Source organism: Pomacea canaliculata, linkage group LG5, assembly GCF_003073045.1.
Source record: "Pomacea canaliculata isolate SZHN2017 linkage group LG5, ASM307304v1, whole genome shotgun sequence".
NCBI lineage: Eukaryota > Metazoa > Mollusca > Gastropoda > Architaenioglossa > Ampullariidae > Pomacea > Pomacea canaliculata.
In genome coordinates, this window is record NC_037594.1 from 17218359 (window position 1) to 17239459 (window position 21101).

Sequence of the window (21101 nt, forward strand, 5' to 3'; positions counted from 1 at the left end):
GATAACTATTTTAATTTCTCAGATTTCCTTTCTTGCGAAGCGAAATAAAGCAAACTTCATTCACTATCCTTCTTCGCCTAATAATGAAACTAGAAAGACGTCACATATATTACTACATCGTACCGGCGTCCGCATTACGTCTTTGTAGTAAGTTACAAACAAAAAATAGTTCTATATAATTTTGGTCAAGTATTGAAGATTTAAAAGTTATAATTGATTTTCACGGGTGACACGCAGAATAAAAATGTTTTTTATCTAAAACATGAACATAATTCAGTTGGATAACGTTTGAAAGAGTGTTAAGGAGAAAACGCTGCGTGGCTTTCTGGAGGAGAGAGGGTTTGCAGTCAGCAACATATTGTTGAAAGGAAGTTCTACCGTCGCTGACCTACAAGATCCGACAGTCGTTGAGAAAGCTATTGTTACTTTAAACGGTAGGTGCTTTGGTACATAAATTATTTATTCTTCTTTCTTTGTAACAATAAAGAAGGTAACTATTTGTCGCGTCCTGTATGGCGATCTATTCAAAATGGCTGGACATGTGAGCCATGCCTGTGCTGTCGGTTATTTCTATAAGTGTAATACTTATGATTTTAAAACATTCTGCATGTATTTTATGCGCATATTTCTTTTTGTTAAAATGTTAATGTAAAATATTGCTTAATAGCTGTGCAGAGTTTGATCAGTAAATTTTATTTCGTATCGTGAGGCTTTTCAGTCCACTCATGTCGGCATGTGCACACCACGCTGATGACGCAAAATCTTCGCTTAACCACTTTTTGTCTTAACAATGGCATCAGATGGTAACCCAGGAATATCCATATAAACTGTAGTCAACAATGTTCATTGTCAATAAACGTTTTATTTGCTGATTATAAAATTATTATTGGATATTTAGTGACTTTTAACGCGTTAAGTCAGTGTCGTCTGCTGTGCTGCGTCTTTCGAATTTCTTTCCTATATGAGCTTGTTACGTTTTGCTTTATCTTTGAAGTATGAAATCTTGATCAGTCTCATTATATGACGTTCGATTTATGCTGTAACAGTCGCTTCTGTTTTTGTTTTTTTTTTAGCATAGTTTGATCTCAGTACATTGTGTGCTATTTAACGAAATCCAGTCATTAAATTTCTGTCTTGACGACGGAAGATACAACTATCAATCAATCTATCTTCTGTCTGTTGTGAGTGAGCTAATATCAAAGTTTTTTGGAAAGCTAACGAACTTTAGCAGAGCTCGTGACATGTTTTAGGCTATCATGGGTGCCATGACATACTCTGAAATAAGAAAACTCCTAATCCTTTCTTTTTGTCTCTTTTTCTTGCTTGTTAAATGTGTCATGGTGTTGTTAGCCCTCCTAAAGTTGTACCATAAGAGATATTGTTTTGAAGCATTTCCTCTCCAGATTAAGTTAATGGTGATAATTTTTCCACAGTGCTTTCTTAATACAGCATTGGACGCAAATATCTTGAGTGTCAGTATTATGTGTTGTATCAAAAGTGTAGGTAATTCTGTCATTTTTGCATCCATTTATAATGTGAGTTTAGTTTTTATCACAATGCTACAACCATTAGTTGGTTTAGAGATTGTATACCTGCACATGTGCAAAAGAGTAACTAAAAATGGGGAAAATTAATTATCACCAGGCATGGAACAAATACACTTTTCTAATGTGTCAGCATATAACCACACAACACTGTCACTACTTCTGACCTAAGTGGTCATTTTTGTCAGATACTTATAAAATTTGACACTATTAACTAATGAGGGAAAGTTTGTAAATAGACAGAATTCTTATAAGAAACAATTCTGTCTCAGATCTGCAAAATCAGCTTGAGAAATCTGGTGACAGTGAAGCTATAGAAACCGTATATGCACTTAAAAGTAGTTGCATAAAAAAAAAAAATCATTAGTGCTTATGCTTCCTGACATAAAGAATCATGGTGCTTTTTGTTAGAAATTTCTTATCAAGATTTAAAAAAAATTATCAGTTATGGATTATTTCATAAGGTTTTGCAATTTTGACAAATATATTGTCTGTTGGAAAAAAACCAGTTGTGAACTGTAGTAAGTGTTTGACAAAGGAATCAAATTTACTGAAGTAAAAGCATTTTATGTTTTATAATGTGTTTGATGACATTTCAAGCGATAGTATAAATTTATGTGTAATCCAGTAAATCCCATAGAATTAAAAATAAACGTGCTGTAATGTTACATTAGCAACTGTGGATGTTGATGGGTGGCAGTTAGTGCTTGATCAATTTCTTAAATGTATACTTTAAGAAAGCTGTTAACCAAACACGATATCAAATATATGATAGACATAGCTATATATTTGATAGTTTGTGATCAAGAAGGTTCCTTAGAACTTGAGGTAAAATGCAAGGAAGAACAACAAACTGTTTTGTATAAAGTTGCATCTGACAGAGGACTGCTTTAGTACCTTTTATAGGGCTTATTTGTGTTTTACCTTTTTTGTTAGATAAATGAGGTTAATAAACATTCATGATGTTTTTGAACACTGTTGGGACTCATGGTGGAGATAACATATATAAATAAAAACATAATACAAAAATCAAAAGTATGGTTTTCTTGAAGTGTATGTGTCTATATATAAAATAGCTCTAATAGTCATGCACGGAAGTCATGCTGTATCTTTTTGCCATTTCTGCTGGCTGCATGTGGAAATTTTTTCTTTCATTTGTTGTTCTGGTCTTTTGTGTGTTTTCATTGTGAGTCATTAACTAGGATGCTGCCAGTGACCAGTACAATATGATTTCACCATTAAATTGACTAACTTTTGCTTGACAAATAAAATCCTAGAAGGGAGCAGATCAAGAACATTTGTAGTTTTGCATTTTAGTTTTCTTCTTGCATTACTTTATGGGTTATCTTGTTTTACCTGCATGAAATAAAATGGACATAATAATGGTCAAATGTATAGCGCAATATCCCAGTCAACAAGCAAGATAACTGTGCTGTACCATAGTAATTCATGACAGTCAGTGATGTAAAACAAAATTTTAAAAGTGGGTTAAAGGTAATCACTGCATGTTAAGCAGTGGAGAGGCATTTTGGAGAAACCAAGACTTAAATGAAAATGTTGACTGGTCATGTTGAAGGTGATTGCTGATAAAGGTGATTGCTGTTGAAGGTGATTGCTGACGTGATAAACAAAACTGAAATGAATAAATTAAGAAACAGTGGATAAATGACCTAGTCAGTTTTCAGTATTGTTAAATAAAAAATCTTTTTTTTTTCTTTTGGGAGAAGGGGAGTAAAAAACTGCAACTGAGGTCTACAAATGACATGAAGATCCATGACAGAGAAACAAAATAAGCCAAGCTCATTACTCTCAGGGAGTATAACTATACCAGAATAGTCAGCACTGGAGATTTACAAATTCAGCTTGGCTATTACATGACATTTACTTTTTGAAAATACATTAAGATAGAATATTCTAAACAGTTTGTATACTGTAGACATTTATACAGCTTAGAAATTTTTTTTTTAGCTTTGAACCCCTTTGTAAATGAATAAAATGAGGTGAGAATATTTTTACAGTGCTGTAGAAAAGCAGCATGCATAAAGATGCATTTCTGCTTGAATTTCATCAAAACTTTTCTATTGTAGATCTTGGGCCTTAAAAAATATCAGAAGCAACATTTAGCTAATCCTCTTCTCCAACAGTGCTTTCTTTCAAGTTTTTCAATTGATTTGTTACAGGTTTGAATCTTCAAGGTCAAAATATGCAAGTAGACGCTATGGCCCGCCGCAGGTATGTGGAGTACTATAGACACAATGGTACCCCAGTGAATTTTGGGTGATAGGTAAATTGATTAGCCATAGTTCAGTCAGAGGGAAAATTCAGTATTTAAAAAAATCCATCATATAAACAATACCTTTTGTTTATAGCAAGGTTTTCTCTACAACACTCAAAAACTGCGGATAAGTATTGAAGACAAGGCAGTCTTTAAAGGACTAATGGGGTGAACAAATTTTTCTGATTATGTAAAACTCAGTGGACAGTACTATTTTCCCAAATTTGGGTAAATATCCCTCTTCCGTGTTGAGATATGTTCACAAACATCATGTACAGGAAGCTAACAGGATAGTGTATAGATATGTTTACATTGCAAAGATCTCATCCAATGGGAGTTGAGATGGTATGTTAATTAGGCATGTCTGTCAATTTCTGTGGATGTTTATGAAACGGACAAAGAACAGAACAAAAGGGAGGTCTTTACTTTGGTTAAGGAAATTAATGTCTTGCAAGTCTTTTTTTTAAACAAAGTTTTGCCTAGTCATTATAACTTTTTTTGTTGCACCCACCAGTCCTTAAATTAGGGTTCACACTGGTTTAAGGCAGTTGCAATTTCCCTTTTTTGTGCATTTTAGTGATAAGATCATTTCAGTGTCGGAAGGCATAATTTTAATCAATGCAATAGCCACTTGTAAGAACTTTTGAGTACTGTATAAAGGGAATGTTCTTAAATCTGTTTTGTTGCTAAGCAATCTTTTGTTACCTTTTCTACTCTATCTTCCACTAGTGGCATCTTTGTCTCATAAATATAGGGGCTCAATCCTGGGTTTCTGCAATTTCCAACAGGAATCTGAAAAAATAACTTAACCATTTTGATTTTTGCAAATTCCTTACCCCCAACATTCTTGTTAACACATAGTTTATGTTCAGGGAGTCATTGAAAAGCTACTTTTGCATTAATGTAGACAGCTTATTGAAAGTAAAAAAAAATTAATCTTTTCTAAAAAGTAACTAAACAATATGTGGTTTTTTCAAAAGACATTGTAAATTTTCCTTTTCTAAGTTATACTTGTCAGACTAAATGACATGTACATCAATATAGCCAGCGTTTCTTGTTGCATAAAAATATCAGTAATGTAAATCCAAATATTTCAAGCAGTATGAAAATGTAAATGATTTGGTTTCAGGTATCTTAAAAATGTCTAAGAGTGCAAGTCAAGAACTTGTCAATATTGAATTGTGTAAAAATGTTTGTCATCGGGGCTGAAGATCATAATACTAACACATTGATGGGATTTTTATTCTGTGATAGGTTGATTAACCCCCTACAATTTATCTAGGTGTCTAAAGCCGTTTGCAATTTTGAATGGGAATCACTGTTTTGATGAGAAGGGGATCTAAAGAGAAAAAGAAATTATTGCATGATGATCTAGTGACCATAATGAGCGGTTCAACTTTTCTAGGACATGACATGAAAATGAGAATAACATGGTTCTGCTAAATGTGCAGTTGCGGGGGTTTGTTGTGTGTAGTTTTTATCCTGAGAAAGCCTGTAACTGGTTAATTGCTCTAAAGGAAAGTTAATTAACCACAGGCCTGATTGGAGGCATGCAGAAAGAGTTAAAATATTACTGAGATGTTCACATCACTGAAATAATTTTATTATATTTGGTCTGTTAAAGAATATATTGCATGTTTATATTTCAAAAAAGATTATGCATTATTGCCATAATTGTATAAATTTGGGAAAACAGGTTTAGCATGCTAGAATTTTTTTAAAATCTGTAACTAAGACTGATCACTGGCAATATCTTAACAGTGTCATGCAGTGCATGTTTGCATGGCAATCATTTTCGATCTTTGAAATTGTTTAGCTTTCTTCTATATCTGTCTATTAAAAAGGAAGTTGTTCCTTATTAGATTATTCATTTTAAGCATGAAAAGGGCATATTTCTTAGTTTGACATGCTTTCTTCACTTACTTGGCATTGGCAGCATCTCCCATTGCATATAATTAAAAATGTGTGTTAAATCTTGTAAGATAGCTCCAGATCACTCAGTTTATTTGCTTTAGGGATTAAGATCACAAAAATATTAATAGATGTGCATTGATGTAGAATGCAGTGGTGGTTTTCATTCTTTAGTATGTGGCATTTTGAGAAAAAAAAGAGCATCTGATAGTGAGTGTTTTAAATATATAGTGGGAACATCTCTGGAAGTAAGGATTCCCTAACGTGCTTTAAGTTTGAGCCAGCATTTGTTTACATCCAAAATCATGTATAACTGGATTCCGAATTATTTGGTTAGTGTGTGTGTGAGAGAGAGCATTGTATGCAACAGGGATTTTCTGGCTTTTCATCATGTCTAGAAAAGACTGGAAATCAACATATGGAAATTTGCATGGGCCCTGAATATGTTTTCATTTAAAAAAAGGAATGGTTTTTTTTTTCCTGCTGTAATGTTATGACCCAGTTTTTCAAAAGAATATATTGCTATGTCCCAATTCTGCTTTTGCTTATTTTGAGCATAAGAAAAATATATAATCTGTCACTGTCTTTAGTGATAAAGTATTCATATTTCAGCATGGTTACAGGAAAAATAACTGTAGAGTGGATGGAGGACATGTTGAACATTTATAATATCAAAATTGCTAAAAATTAATGTTCATCAAATTTCAAGGCTGTGTCTTGCCTTTATTTTAACTGGAAGTCTAAAAACGAAAGACACCTTTCATTTTATGGATAAAAATTACTTATTAAATTAAATATTACAAATTATATAACAGTAGTTTTTATGTGAAGAAGTGTTGCTCTACTATATATCTGCTGAGATGGAGCAGCAAAGTGTGAAAGGTTCTAAGTCATAACAGTATGGAGTAATTAGGGGTGGGGGAAACAGGTCTTGTACCAACTATAATAGTGAAGTACATAGTGCCATGCATTTTGCACGTAGATTTAGCTCCATGCTTGCTTTTGAAAATTTTGAGATGTCTGTAGTATTAAAATAATATGAGAAACATATTCTTCAAAAGTTAGCATTCTGTACAGAGCGAATAGGAGACAAAAACTAAGTGGACTTATTTCTGTTCAGTTGCAGCTGCATTAGACTAATGGTAGTATAAGAGGTAGACTGAGTGGGCTGCACCTGGCTCATCTGGATACCCAGCTTTGCCAGAATAGTATTCTGAAATGGTGTTTGTGATGTTTTTTTTTTTCTCTTTTTTTTTATGAATAAAAGATCAGTGTAAAGTGTTTCTTATTTCAGTCGTAAGGCCACAAAGGTCCAGATTAAAAATCTGCCATCACATGTTACGCGGGAGGAAGTTGAACATTTGATTAACAGCACTCTTGGGACAGGAACTGCTCAAAAATATGAAGAAGGTAAGTTTTTAGAAAGATCAGTCTTGCTGGCAGTCTTGACCACCCTCATCAAAGAAGCCTTATCTTTGATGAATAGAATGCTGAATCACACTGATAGGCTAAATGTTAAAATTCTTTCGATCAGGCTGCGATGTGTTGGTTCAAGTACAGGACCACTGATGAAACTCTTCAATTGCCTTAGCAGGATCATGCTTCGAAGTGCTTTCCTTGAAACTAAGGATAGTTTGTCTGCTGAGGTACTTAAAACTTTGCACCTGTTCTGTCTTACTGCCAATAACCAAAGATATATGAGCAGGTTGATGTTTCCTTTACTTGGGTTTTAGTATCAGAAAGCTTTCTTCAAACCAAGAGTGTAGTTTCTTGACCTAAAGAAAATAGCATGCCAGTGGGTCCTTGTCCTTGATCTTAGCTGACCCCTGTGATCTTTACCGGAGAAACTCCCTCACCCAGAACGCTAGAATTGTGTGAACACTAGTGCAAGGAGAAGTCGTAATAGCTTGTGTAGCTGAATGGTATAAAACACAAGCAAAAGTCCATGAATAAAATAGGAGCTTATGTGCAGGTGTAGTCATTTGCCACCATATTATAGGCATCATCCACTTTTTTTTTTTTTACTTTGCATGCAAAATGGTAAGAATCTAGTTTAATCAGCAATGGCTATAAGGTTGAAAGGTAGACAAGAACTGCATAAGGTAAGATCTATGTTGGGTGCTTCCCCCATCAGTCTTTAGAGATGTATATAAGAGGTGTGATCAGGTTTGACATTTTGACTAAAAGTTAACTATATTAGTTTATGTGCTGCCTTTCCCTTCAGTAATTTCTTCCCGAATATTTATTTACGCTGATATACTTTCTCTTTTCAATACCAAAACTGTACGCTATATCACCAAGTTTTGTATTGCTGTGCTGGCATTCATTAGTGATTAGATTTTATAGTTATAGGAGGTTTTAATGTGGAAAAATTGGGTTTGCACATACACATTCCTGTACATCATACAAGAATTCTTGTTTTCAGTTGGAGCTGAAGGAGCAGTATATGTAACATTTGATACACCAGAACAAGCACAGCAGTGAGTCTAATTTTATTTTTTTTTTTTTTTTTTGCTTTAAACTTGACTTTAATTAGTGGATGTATTTTCTATAAATGTAATAAAAGAATTAGTAGGTAAAAATGATGACACATTATAACCTATTACTACATCTTCCACTATATAAACTAATTTTTTCCTTATTCTTCTTTTCAGAGCTGTAACAACACTGGATGGTTATAACTTTGATGGTTCACAAATTAAGGTAACGTTAAAAAGAGAACTTTATTTCATTATAACTCTTACAAATTTTGACTTTATAAAGCAGATCTGAAAAAATTTTAGGGAAAAGTCACGAATGATGGCTAAATTATCAAACATGACGGTAAGGAAGATTTCTGTATTGCAAAAATTAAAAAATTTCAACCAGCTACAAAGTTTCAGAAAGATATATTGAAAATAAAGAAGCTGCACATTTTGAAGTCTCTTGACAATTTTTCATTTAATTTTTGTATGCAGGTTGACTTCGCATCCAACAAAAGTCCTAGACGGCCAAGAACCACTGTAAATAATAACTCAGGAATGAATCGACCAGAACTTCCCCTTAGGTGGTGTTCTATATTTAATTTTAAAATTGTGTGCTTTTCTTAACACACGCCGTCTGGGGTTTTTACTGCTTTATAGAGTGCTATTGAATGGAATAGTGATTGGAGGTTGCATGTCAATTGATAGCTTGAGCCAGTGTGCTAAAACTTACATTGATTATTAGATTCTTTCAACTGAATGTGCCGAGCTGAACTGCTTAAAATTACTTAATTGCTATAGCATCCACGCTACAAGCAAAAGTACATGTGCTAATTTAAGGTCAGGTTTTAGAAATAGATAATGTTCATCTTTTATACCTTACACCAGCTTCAGAAAGTGTTACACCCATGATTTGCCTGAAATATTACATTGCTTACATTAAAAGCGTGGTGGTAACTATGTGAACCAATTTTCATAACCACTTGTCCATAAGTAAAAGGATGCTTGCTTGTTTTGGTTTGGAACTATTGGTATAAATAAGTGAATGCCCTTCAGAACGGTCCCAAGATTTGCTTTTGTTTGGATGTACAGGATAGTTGTGGGCAGTGAGTATGTTGGTGCAGTTATTGGAAAAGGAGGACAGACAATCAAAAACATAACTTTCCAAAGCAAAGCCAGGTTTGTTAAATTTTCTTAAAATCTTGTGTATTTAAAAGTAAAAGCAAGACACTGCAAAATTCCCTTCACTCCCAAAGGCCACCTCCGAAACAAAAAAAGTTATTAAAATTTGTTTGAAACTTTATTAAAGTTAAGAAAATGGTAATAAACTGAAATAAAAGAATTTTCTGGCTTATTCTTAGCAATGTGTGACCCACCATCACAAAATGAGTCTCAACTTGGAAATATAGGATTTTAACTATTTTTCTTTTAATATTTACAGGTTTTGAAGAAGGTTGATTGGAAATTAAGTAAAGTTTGATTCTAGGCTTTGTAGTGAGGTATAATATGATGGGGTTCTGACAGAGATTCATTACCAAAACATTTGAAGTTGCTAACACAGCAGTGTATTTCCCTGTTTAATGACCAAGAATCCATTTCACACAAAAAAAAAAAAAAAGAAAGAAAGAAACCGCACACGATTTACCCTTATCACCTTTCAGAATTTCTGCTACAAAACTGCTGTATGCGAGTTAAAACTTTTGCGATGGCGAACCTCGTAGGACTAGTTCTTTCTCACCTCCCCTTTCCCTCCACCAACTCTTTTGCAATAACTTTGGTCCCAGATGCAATGTTAAGCTTAAAAAGTGCTCATGGTTACCATTTTAACATAAAATTTTAAAGCTTATGGTCAGTGTTATGTTAACATTTTAAAAAACAGTGACAAAATTTACATCTTTTTTGTTGGGGTGTTTTTGTCTTACAGAGTGGACATTCATCGACGAGATAACATAGCCCCTGAAACAGTAAGATCTGTGCAGATGTGAAGTAGACTGACCTTTTTGTTCTTATGTAACATTAGGATGCTAATGTAGTAGTCATTTTTTTTTTTTTAAGATTCCTGGTGATACTAAGATTTAACAGGTGAAGAAAGGTCTAAAACCTTTGTGGTTGGGTGTACAATAAGGAGTTAAGTGTATTCAGAATTATTTGTTGATGCACCTTTGATAGATTTTCTTGTGTTTGACCATTAAATATATGCATATTTGGAAATTTCTTTTCAGCTTGTGACAATCAAAGGTTCCCCTGAGGCCTGTTCAAAGGCTTGTAAAGAGATAATGAAAGTTGTACAAGCAGAGGCACAGTCTCTAAACAGAGGGTATATACTTTTTACAAATTTATTTTTTTATGCTTTCAGTGGCTATGTATGTATTGTCTAAAACGATTAAAATTTGTTGCATGGTGGATATTTTCCGTATTGACTGTTTTGATTTCAGAGACTGCCCATTGCGAATTCTGTGCCCAAACAGTTTGTGTGGCCGAATTATTGGAAAGAAGGGAAATGTTATAAAGAGTTTTATGGAAAAATCCGGCACAAATATTGTTGTTTCAAGGTATGTTTTTCGTGTTATATATAGTATTTTCTGTGATTCAGCAGGCACAGGAGAGTCAAAACACAATGTTAGATACTGATGACCTGTACTTTTTTCACTTAAAGGACAGCACAAGTACAACAATTTTTTTTTTTAAATTTATGATTGAGTTAAGTTCATTTTAAAATAATCATTCCTAAAATATGAGCACATAATTAGGCTTAACTTTCAAGGTATAATCCTTCAAAATAAGTCTGAAATTTTGAGTGAAAATAGTGTCTGAATCTATTATTTGAACCACTTCCCTTGCCTTTTTCCTTCAAATTTGTGTGTAGTAATAATTATATGAAGGTGGTTCAAAGCCTACCATCACATCTCCGAGTTGATGTCACTAGACAAGCAATTTGGGCTGTCTTATTTTATCATTTTATATGCAAGATTCTTATGGAGTCCCAAAATTTTGGTGGCTATAATAAAGAACATGAGTATCCAACACTTCAGTTTGTTTTGTCAACTTTAAGCAGCAATTTTATTGAACTGTAGTTTTTAGTAATTTCTCCACAAGATAGTAGATTCATAGCTTATAAGCTTGATTAGAAAATTATGCACCCTATAGTTTCCATATGTGGTAAACAGTGCAGTGCAATAAGATGCTATTATTCCTAGCACTTTTTACTGGCTACCTATTACAAGATGCATTAAATATAAACTGTTCATCCTCAGTTTTGGGAGGAATTTTTTCTTTTTATTTCCTGCAAGAATGCACTAGTTTAGATAATGACATTTTGGATGTTTCCTGCTCCCAAATCAGCTTTCTATGATCAGAGTATTTTTACATGTTGATCATGCAGACACTAAAATCTTCCTTATTTAGTATGTCATTTATATTCAAATATATTACTGTGTTGCCTGGCATTCCTGACATGATTTAAGTGTTCCTATGTTTTTCCATTAACGTGATTAGTGAGCATACTAAAGAGAGTGATGCTGCCAGCTTATTATTTATTTGAAAGCAAGTTAGTCTCATTGACTTCAGTTGACATCTTTTAGTAGTTAAACCTGTTAAAACTTTGAAAGTGCTTTAAGTGTGATGTGTTGCTTCCAGCTTTGAGTCACCATACCCTGGCAGTATGTCTGACATGAACAGTTATTACATGGATCGTGTTATAACTGTGACTGGAAATCTTGATGATGCCATTAAAGCTGAAGAAATGTTAAGTGAGAAGATGCGCCAGTGTTTTGAGCAGGATGCAAATATGTATCAGGTAAGAACTTGTGTGTTGGTGAGATAGTAGTTCATAAATCAGAAGTGTTTTTAATGTACAAAGAAAAGTTATGAGCGATTAGTAAATGCTGAGCAGGCTAAGCACATTTTATGAAAGGCTGCTATAAGACTGTTAAGAAAGGTGGCTATATTCTCGAATGTTGTTTCTGATGTACTACTTTTGGAAAGTTGTATCATTATAAACTTCACAAAAACTGGGTTTTTATATTTTGAATTTATTTCATATCTTTTAGCAACAGCAAATGATGTTTGGTGGCCTCCCAACACTTCCCATGATGCCAGGTGGCATGAATAACTACCCAGGTGTACGGCCTCCATATCCATATATGGTATGCTTATTTTGCCCTTCTTTGTTTGTATTACATGCATGGGTAAAAGTTTTTCATCAGAAACCTCAAGTCTGAGATAAAATTTGTCAGACGTGGCATTTCAGTTTTTGTTATTATAGATTCTTATTTATAAGGGCACTGTAGGCATTGTTACGATTTGAAGCCTATAGTTTTGTATTAATTTGGTCTGCCACTTTTAAATTCACAGATCAGCCTCCATAGGAAGACTGACGTTCCACCTAAAAAAGTAGTGCTAATGTTGCATGATATGCTATATTAATATGGTGTATATGCTTACGCTAACGCACACAAGGTTAGTTTTTTACTTTCATTTTGTTTGTACATTTCTATTTTAATTTGCATTTGATTAGTAAAACCAAAATCTGAAATAAAACATCTCTGTTAATACAATTGATAAAATAGCAGTTATCATTAGCATTCAAAAAAATACTGAATAGAAAACTTTCCAATGTGCTATACTGCTTGCGTTTTATGATCTTTTATTTACTCCAGTGTCTTGAACCAGTGTTATGGATGCTGGTTGTTTTATTTCAACTATTTATTTATTTCCGACGGTCTGTTCATAAGATGACAAACATCTCTTTCATATATCTATTCTTACCTTAAAGGTATTTTGTGCTTGAAACTAGAGGGATATGACTGCAATATAATTTGATTTAAATTGAAATTAAATTTTCCATTATGCAGACATTATACCGATAGGACCCTCCTGTACTAGAATCTTGAAAAGTTAAGATGGTTTGTCCTTGGGGAAGGGATGGCTGTTCATGTCGTAGTGGGTAGTAGTACAGAAAGCTGAATTTGACAAAACATTTCATGACACATGCATAGTATTGTTTGAGATTGATGTGCTGCTTTCTGTTTCTTTAACAACTGCAGGGAAATCAGCAGCACTCGCACCTCTGAGACCATTGTTAAAAATATTACATTCAAAATTATATATTTGAAAATTATTTGGAGTACAAATTTCCCTAAAGTATATTGCAGCTTTGTGCATACATAGCGTGGCACCTACACCACCCCTTCAAACTGCATTCCATTTCATGTTTTTACATTTTGCAGATTTTAACGATGTACATGTAAAGAAAATATTCCTGAATGGTGATGCCTGTAAATTTTTCAGGGTGGGAATTATTATCCTAGTACATTTGGAGGTCCAAGTCCTAGCACACCGCAACAACAGCAGCAGCTGGAGGTTGTGTACCTGTACATACCTGAACAGTCTGTAGGTGCTGTCATTGGTAGCAAGGGCCAAAACATCAAAAACATCATGCGTCTTTCTGGTGCCCGAATCAAGGTAAGAAATTTCTTTCATTTTAGCTGTTAAAGGTTGTCGCATGACCTTTTCAGATTTGAGGAGTGAGGTGTTGGAAACCTCAGTTCTCACTCAAGGCATGTGATAAGTCTGTGGCGACGGTCAAACGTTTAAAAAATATATTGAGTTACAATTACAGAGCACGAGAGCAATACAGGAGAAATAAATGATTGGTTTCTCACTCAATTACCACTTATTAGCACCATTTCGGTTGCCGATGTTTATAAAAGTCGAAAAAATCCAGTGAAATAAAATTTTATTCAGTTTCTAGGAGGCCATCTGGCCCATATCAACATCAAAAGCTGTTGGTTACATAACATTGGGTGGCTGTATATAATAGATAATAATAATAAAACAAGATTCTGACATTCATCTCTATACCTCATGTGATGCACATGGTCATACATATCTCCTTTACAAACATTGTTTTTAAGTAAAGGACAACTCTAATGATTACTGTACTCTCTATGTTCTTACACATTTGGTCCATATCTACCTCTTATATTGTATGTTACCTGCATATTAAAAGTGGGTGGCTGTACATGATTAACATTTCAGTTGTATTTGGGGTTTCATCTAAATGATAAACAGTATAATGACATTCAATGCTAAGTAGTTATATGTACATTGTCATGATGTCCTCATTTTCAGACATTCTGTTATATAGAGGGCAACATTGATAGCTACTCTTCCCTTGAGGTTCTTACACAAAAGGTGAACCTTAAAGGGTGAAGGGAATTTATGGTAAAAGAGTGGGATCTATCTCTTACATAGAATTGTATATTTAGGGCATATTTAAAAAATGGTATCGGTCTTCCACACTTTGACTATCACACTGCTCGCACTCAGGTTTGTTGCTAGTTTGGTGACGGGTGTTTCCATTAAGGGGTAAACAATTACTTCTCAGCAAACACAGGACCTGTCTGTGTTCCCGTCGTAATACCTGATTTATATATGTTGCTCTAATTAAATCTGGATGGTAATCACAGTAATCTGAAGAAGATACTGAATCATGCCGTTTTTGGAGAGAACAATCCTTGAACCTTTCTTTTATAGTGGTGATGAATAAGGGGAGATTACCAACTGTCTGCCATACCCACACATACCCAAAACTAAGGTGACCAGATGTCCCACATTAGGCGGGACAGTCCCGTCTGCTCATCGGGCGGGATGCCCAATGTCTCGCTTTTAAGCTTTCTGGCAAGTCCATCAAATGTCCCGGTTGTCTTTCAAAATCTGAATACTGTACGCTGATTCGGCGTTCTTTGACAGTGATGACACCATCATCGGCACGTGTCCCACTTTCGCTCCTGAAACGTCTGGTCACCTTACCAAAACCATAGTTACATAATAAAATTCTAACTTGGGAGGCCCAGTTGGATCTGCCTGCCTAATCTATTCTTGTAAACGTAACATGTTGTAACATTGTCTTGGGTACCTGTGTTCTGGGAACATTAATATTTTACACCAGTATTGGATAACTCTTATATATGAATCAGATACAAGAGGAAGCCTTCCACATTCACTCAAAGCTATATCATTTTTAACATCCCTACCTACATTTAAAATTAATTTACAAAGTTTTATTTGAACTTTATATCATTGTATTGCTTCCATCCCCAAATCTCAGATCCATACAAAAGAATAGGTTTTATTTTTGTGTCAGATATTCTAAAGATTATGTTGTTGGAAGGTTCTTTAGTCTAAAATACTTTTTCTTGACTCCTGCAAAGGCTTTTAATGCCTTTCCAGATAAATTATCAGTACATTTGACCCATTTAAGTGTAGATGTTAATGTAATGCCTAAATAATTATAGCTGGGTTCTACAATAATCTTCTTTCCAGCATAGTACCATTTTTCACAATCTTTTATTTTATCCATATTTACTGTACAGTAAGTCCCCATTTATTACAAAATGTTTCTAGATAACATATTTTACGTTGAAGGTCAACAGGGGAATCAGCAACAATAGCAATGTCATCAGAATACATCAAAAGTGAGATCCTAAGTGGATCTGCCAGGACATCTATACCATGTGCACCACATAATGTTAGGTCTGACCAAAGCTCAGATAGAAATATAGAAAACAGTAAAGGGGTTAATACACATCCTTGTTTGACACCGGATATACAATCAAAGTAGTCAGTTGTTTGAGTGAAATCGACCCTTGTGTCCTTCCGCCGAGTAACCACGATAGCTTCCCGAGGTGATCAAGCAGAGGAGTCTTCTTGTAATGTCAGAGTCTTCTTGTGACGTCAGTCTCTGACAGGAAATGTCTGTGGTCATTGCGAAGATTTGACGACGTCTTTTTATTCGTATGACGCACTCTGTTTGTAAGGCTTGCAAGGCTCTGTCTTTCGAAAGGTGATGAAAAGAAAATTTTGAATCTTTTTCCATCTTTTCGTGGCAATCGGGTGCAGCACATTCTCAAGGCATGGTTCTCACTATGGAAACCACACGTCATAGGGTCACATGACGAAGAACGAGACTTCGTGGAAGCAAAAAAAGACTCCCGTGTAATTTCTGTTATTAAACACAACATTCTACTAAAAACCTTCAACGTTTCCACATGAACACACATATCAATAGACGAGATTCAAATTGATCCTACTCTTTACACGATTTTAAGCAGTTTTATTTTGCCTTTAGAATCCCTTGAATGTGTGAGATTTGTACTATATTTTAGGAAAATAAGAGCAGCATTCTTTGCTTTTTAAAGCATTTCAATTTATGCTGGATATGAGTACAGGTTAATACTGTGATTTATGTAGTGTCTTTAAAAAAGTTGATGGAGTGATTCCATTAAATGCTGTGTTTTGCTTATCTTAATTTACACCATTTTATTTAATAACAGTAGTAACATTACAATTAGGCTTGCCACTAAACTATCACTGTAATTTTTCCACCAATTTAATATTCAGAATTAAAAAGATACTTGTTTTTAGCTTTGTCTCTTGTTGATAAATTATTAGCCTGACCTCAAAAAAAGGCATACATATATGCGATTTACTAATTTCTCTTTTGTAATATTCTGTGACTTCATGAAATGCAGTATTATTCATATTTGGAATTTTTGGAGTTGAAGAAATTTTAATCAATTAGCATTTAGGGAAAGAAAACTATTTCCGAACATTTGGTTTGAAATAATCAAATAAGAGCAAGTATTTATATTCTAGAAACAACAACAAAAAGTTAAATAGCTGATATTTGAACTGCATGTGTAAAAACCTTGAAATACAGCCATGAATGTAAGGTTGAAGAACAGTCTCTTTTGTTATAATCTGTGACTGCAGCTTTGTCATCTGCTTACTGTCGCACATCATCATCAAACTAGTATGATGATTTCCTCCATAAATCAAAACAAAGCAAGACATTTTTTAGGAATGTAACCTATTATTTTATGCTGTGTTGTGCAAAGAACATATTTGTGTTAACAATCATGTAATAATGCATCTTCAGAAGGCAATAAATGGTTCAAAGTAAATCATGGCAATGACTGATATTTGTTTTTTCCAATTAATACTGTGTAAAAGACAATTTTGCATGAGAAGCTATCACTATGTGTCTTTAAACCCTTTAAGTTGCCAGTTTTGCCAAAGCTTGAGATTAGCGAAAGATTAAGGTAGTATACTAAAATGTGCACCGTGGACCCCGGTGTTTTTTTTTTTTATGTTTGATGTAAAGTAGCAGTGATGGCAGAGAGCTGCATGTTGATTAAATGTATCCATGATTTAAGGAAATGTCAGCATTTAAAGGGTTATCTTCTGAATGAAAAGAGTTAGGAGATCTTTTAGATCAGTATATTGTAGTGACCTTGACCCCATTCCATTAACATTTGGCATATAGGTGGGTGATTATATAGCAGAAGTTTCCGTAAAGAGATGTTAAGAAAAATTAAAGATGCTTTATTGCCTGCTTTGAAAAGTTATTGTTGAATTCTCGGATAATGGAATAGAACATTTCATAGATATGTCCTTTTTCACCATTGGCAATATATATTTCTACATTTGCTTTGTTTGGCTTGCACCTTTAAGATAATGGGAGGAGAGAGCAAGAACAGCAATGCTACCAGTGACAAGCCTGGACATTCTGCTCCGCAAGCATTGGAGGAAAGGAAGGTTATCATTACTGGCAGCCCTGAGGCTCAGTGGAAGGTAAGTTCAATTTCTGGTTATATAGATAATCAAGCCTATTTTCATCTCAACCCTTTTGTTAATATTTTTTTATTTAGTATTATTTTTAAGGTGAAATGCTTGTTGCTTTTACAGGCTCAGTTCTATATCTTTGAAAAAGTGAAGTCTGAAATGAGGTTAGCTGCTCAAGATGAGGTTCATCTACGCTCTGAAGTAGTTGTACCTAAAGCTACCATTGGACGCATCATTGGCAAAGGAGGACAGAATGTAAGCAATCCATATTTTAAATCTTGTGATAAATGCTTATTTGTGCAAAGCACTGCTGTCTCGTGCTTATTGTTGACATTCAAGTTGTCTTGATTTATTCAGCATATACATGTATATTGTAGCCATTATTTTTTATTTGTCATTTTCTTTTTCTATCATATGGTTTCTTCTTCAATCCACAGGTTAAGGAGATGCAGAGGGTGAGTGGAGCAATAGTTCAAGTGCCAGAAGACCAGGGAGATGTAGAAGAAGTGCCTGTCACTATCATTGGACATTTCTATGCTTGCCAGTCTGCACAACGTCGGATCCGTGCCCTTATGACTAATGTGCAGGGAATACAACAGCAACAGCAGCCTCGTCGTGGAGGTCGCCCTGGACCAGGGGGTCAGCAACAGGCTAGCCAGCTTTCTCAGATAAATGGCAACTAGTAGGAATGCAGTGCTTGTTAATCCTACACAAGGCCCATCATCCTGCGCAAACTGATCCATCATCAGGCCACATGAAAGTGTACAAGGGTCTGACCAGTCTGTCCTGTTCTCCTGGCCAAACACCAAAGAGCCTGTCAGCATCTTCCTCTGTCTTTATTTTCTCTTATTTGTCTTGTTTCTTTCACTGGAATCTGGCAAAAAGGCCCATCTTAAAGGTAATTTTAATTCCGATTTCATTTTTCTCACTTGCTCAGAAGTTAACCTTGACCACTGAGCAGTCACAATATGCACTTTACCATAGTCTTTTTTGCATCATTTTCTGACCTGATCTACCACTTTATCTAATTAGCAACATAGCACAATGTGTGATTGATGTATCGGCGAATACAGTTTCCACTGCTCTCATTTTCTCTCTTTGCTTATGTCACTGTGAAGATAACTGTCTATATGACTGGCTGCTCCTTGTTGGTCAAGGGCATCTAGACAAGTGGCAGGATGATGCTAACAGCAAAAAGATAAGAAAGTAAACAATGGTCCTATTCAGCTTGTTCAAGCTAGACATGGGTTTCCCTCTTGCACTGGTGGCAGCTATGTTATCAGCCAGATACAGGGAGGTCAAATTTTGTAAAGAATGTATTTTTACTGAATGAGTTTGAACAAATTTTAGCTAGACCATTGTTGAGTGCATGATCGTGGTCTTTTTGTAATGAGAATGGTTGAGAGAGTTTATTTTTGATACTTGCTGAAATGGAGGAGTTTTTTTCTTTTTTTCAGTTATTGTTTAAGATGTTTATAAGTGGGATACGGTTTTGTTCCCACCAAAGTTTAATGTTATTGACTTAAGAAAAAAGTTGCTGGACAGTGTACTTTCTATTTCTATTCAGTTTCAAGCAATACCCAGAAAGATGTTTGTGTCAAGACACTTTTTTTTAAAAAAAAAACCAGATCTAACTCTTAAAAAAAGTTTTTGTCAGTAATGGCATCATTGGCTAGTCATGTGTTCCACTCACCATTGAAATGACTGCTGTTGCTGTATAATATTTTTCTTTTTCAGTTCAGTAACAGAAAAATTCCTCCAGTGCAAAACAACTACAGCTTGTTGATGCCTTGTATAAAGTCATAATAGACAGTAAACCTGCCCTTGCTCTTCAGTGTTCAGCTTCGGGAGAAAATGAAAACACAGATCTTTTTTCTTGCCCCTACCCAACTAAAATGAGAAATACATGTGTATGGTGGTACTGCCGATAGAAAAACTCTGTACATGGATGTACTTGCATTCGCATTGTTCCGCTCATCACTACAGCGTAGTTTTCCTTTCTTTGTTCTATAGCCTGTTATAATTTTCAATTTTTTAAATCTCTGAACGAAACTCTGCCTGGGTTTACAGTTCAGAAGTGTGTTTATCTGCATTGTATTGATGCTTATGGAAACTGCATATTTTGCATTTAGACCATTCTCATTTTGACATGCAATCTTGTGAATCAGATTTGTTTGAGCCAAGTCTTGGATCGTCTTAAAACAATCTGTACGTTCAAAAGCACAGGCACATTGTGGGTTGGGAAAAAAGGATCAAGGATTTAAATGAGCTGATGATCCCTCCTTACATAATAATGTGCTTTTGGGATTGCTGTACAGAACCTTTGGGGAAAAAAAACAAGGTTTTTGTATTTTGCAAAAGGCTATTTTGCTACAGAAAAAGTGGACTGCTAAAGCTAAAAGATTTTTGGAGACCATTTAGGTGCTTCAGCATATTTCCATAAAGTGTCTGGATTTAGATGAATTGGCATAATTTTTTTTTAGTTAGTGTTTTAATCAAGCTTTTTGGTAAAACTTGCAAATGCTTATGATTTGAGAAGTTGGATTCCTGAAATTATACAGATTTTGACTTGTCCAAAAGTCTTGTTGGGTTGTTGGCATGTGTAATCAACCAGCTTTTTTTTTCTTTTTTTTTTCACTTTTTAATTTTTCTTCCTTTGGCAGTGGACATTGATAATTTTAAGTCTGCCGTCATTGGTGTGGCTGTCTTAGGCTTGGCTCAAACCCTGTCGAATCAGTCGTGGGTCTGCTCAGAGCTAGCACACTGTAGACTAGCACACGTATGACTTAACATTGGTTTCTCTTTTTGTTTGCTTACAATTTGAAACAGTTTTTCCCTTCCTTGGATGGACAAAGCAGAGGATAATATTGGGCAACAGTAAATAGCTTTGTTTTGACCTGACAAAAGAACAGAGTTGTTTTGTTGTTGCCATAAATTCCACTGCTTACCTTTTTAGGATGATTTTGTTTTTGGTTGATCTTTACAGTTTTACAGTATTGCATGTATCGTGTTTCTGTATTGAACAACTTACAAATACTTAAACTACTTCCATACAGCAAGACAGAAACTCTGCAATCTTACAACTCCCACTATTGCTTCCCTTATCCCACTAACCCCCTCCCCACAAAAAAAAAAAAAAAATGAAAAATGAAAAAGGTAGTCAAGTTGACTTGCGAAGATCATTCTTTTTTCCTGTTTCTGTACATCAATGGCAGGCAATTTCGAACATTTCTGGTCTCCTTACTACCACCCAAAAATAAATTATTCTAGTTACAAATGTTT

The 21101-nt window shown here is 34.7% G+C and overlaps 1 protein-coding gene across 1 annotated transcript; it reads left to right on the forward strand.

The window, feature by feature from the left end:
* Positions 1–282: 282 nt before the first annotated feature.
* LOC112563620 (insulin-like growth factor 2 mRNA-binding protein 2) lies at positions 283–21096 on the forward strand. Its single transcript, XM_025237788.1, has 16 exons — positions 283–434; positions 3725–3776; positions 7025–7140; positions 8156–8210; positions 8385–8433; positions 8688–8776; positions 9285–9371; positions 10117–10156; positions 10415–10509; positions 10628–10744; positions 11829–11988; positions 12242–12337; positions 13482–13655; positions 17709–17828; positions 17943–18074; positions 18257–21096. The coding sequence occupies exons 2-16, from the start codon at positions 3748–3750 to the stop codon at positions 18500–18502; spliced, it is 1605 nt and encodes a 534-aa protein (XP_025093573.1). The 5' UTR covers positions 283–434; positions 3725–3747; the 3' UTR covers positions 18503–21096.
* The last annotated feature ends 5 nt before the right edge of the window (positions 21097–21101 follow it).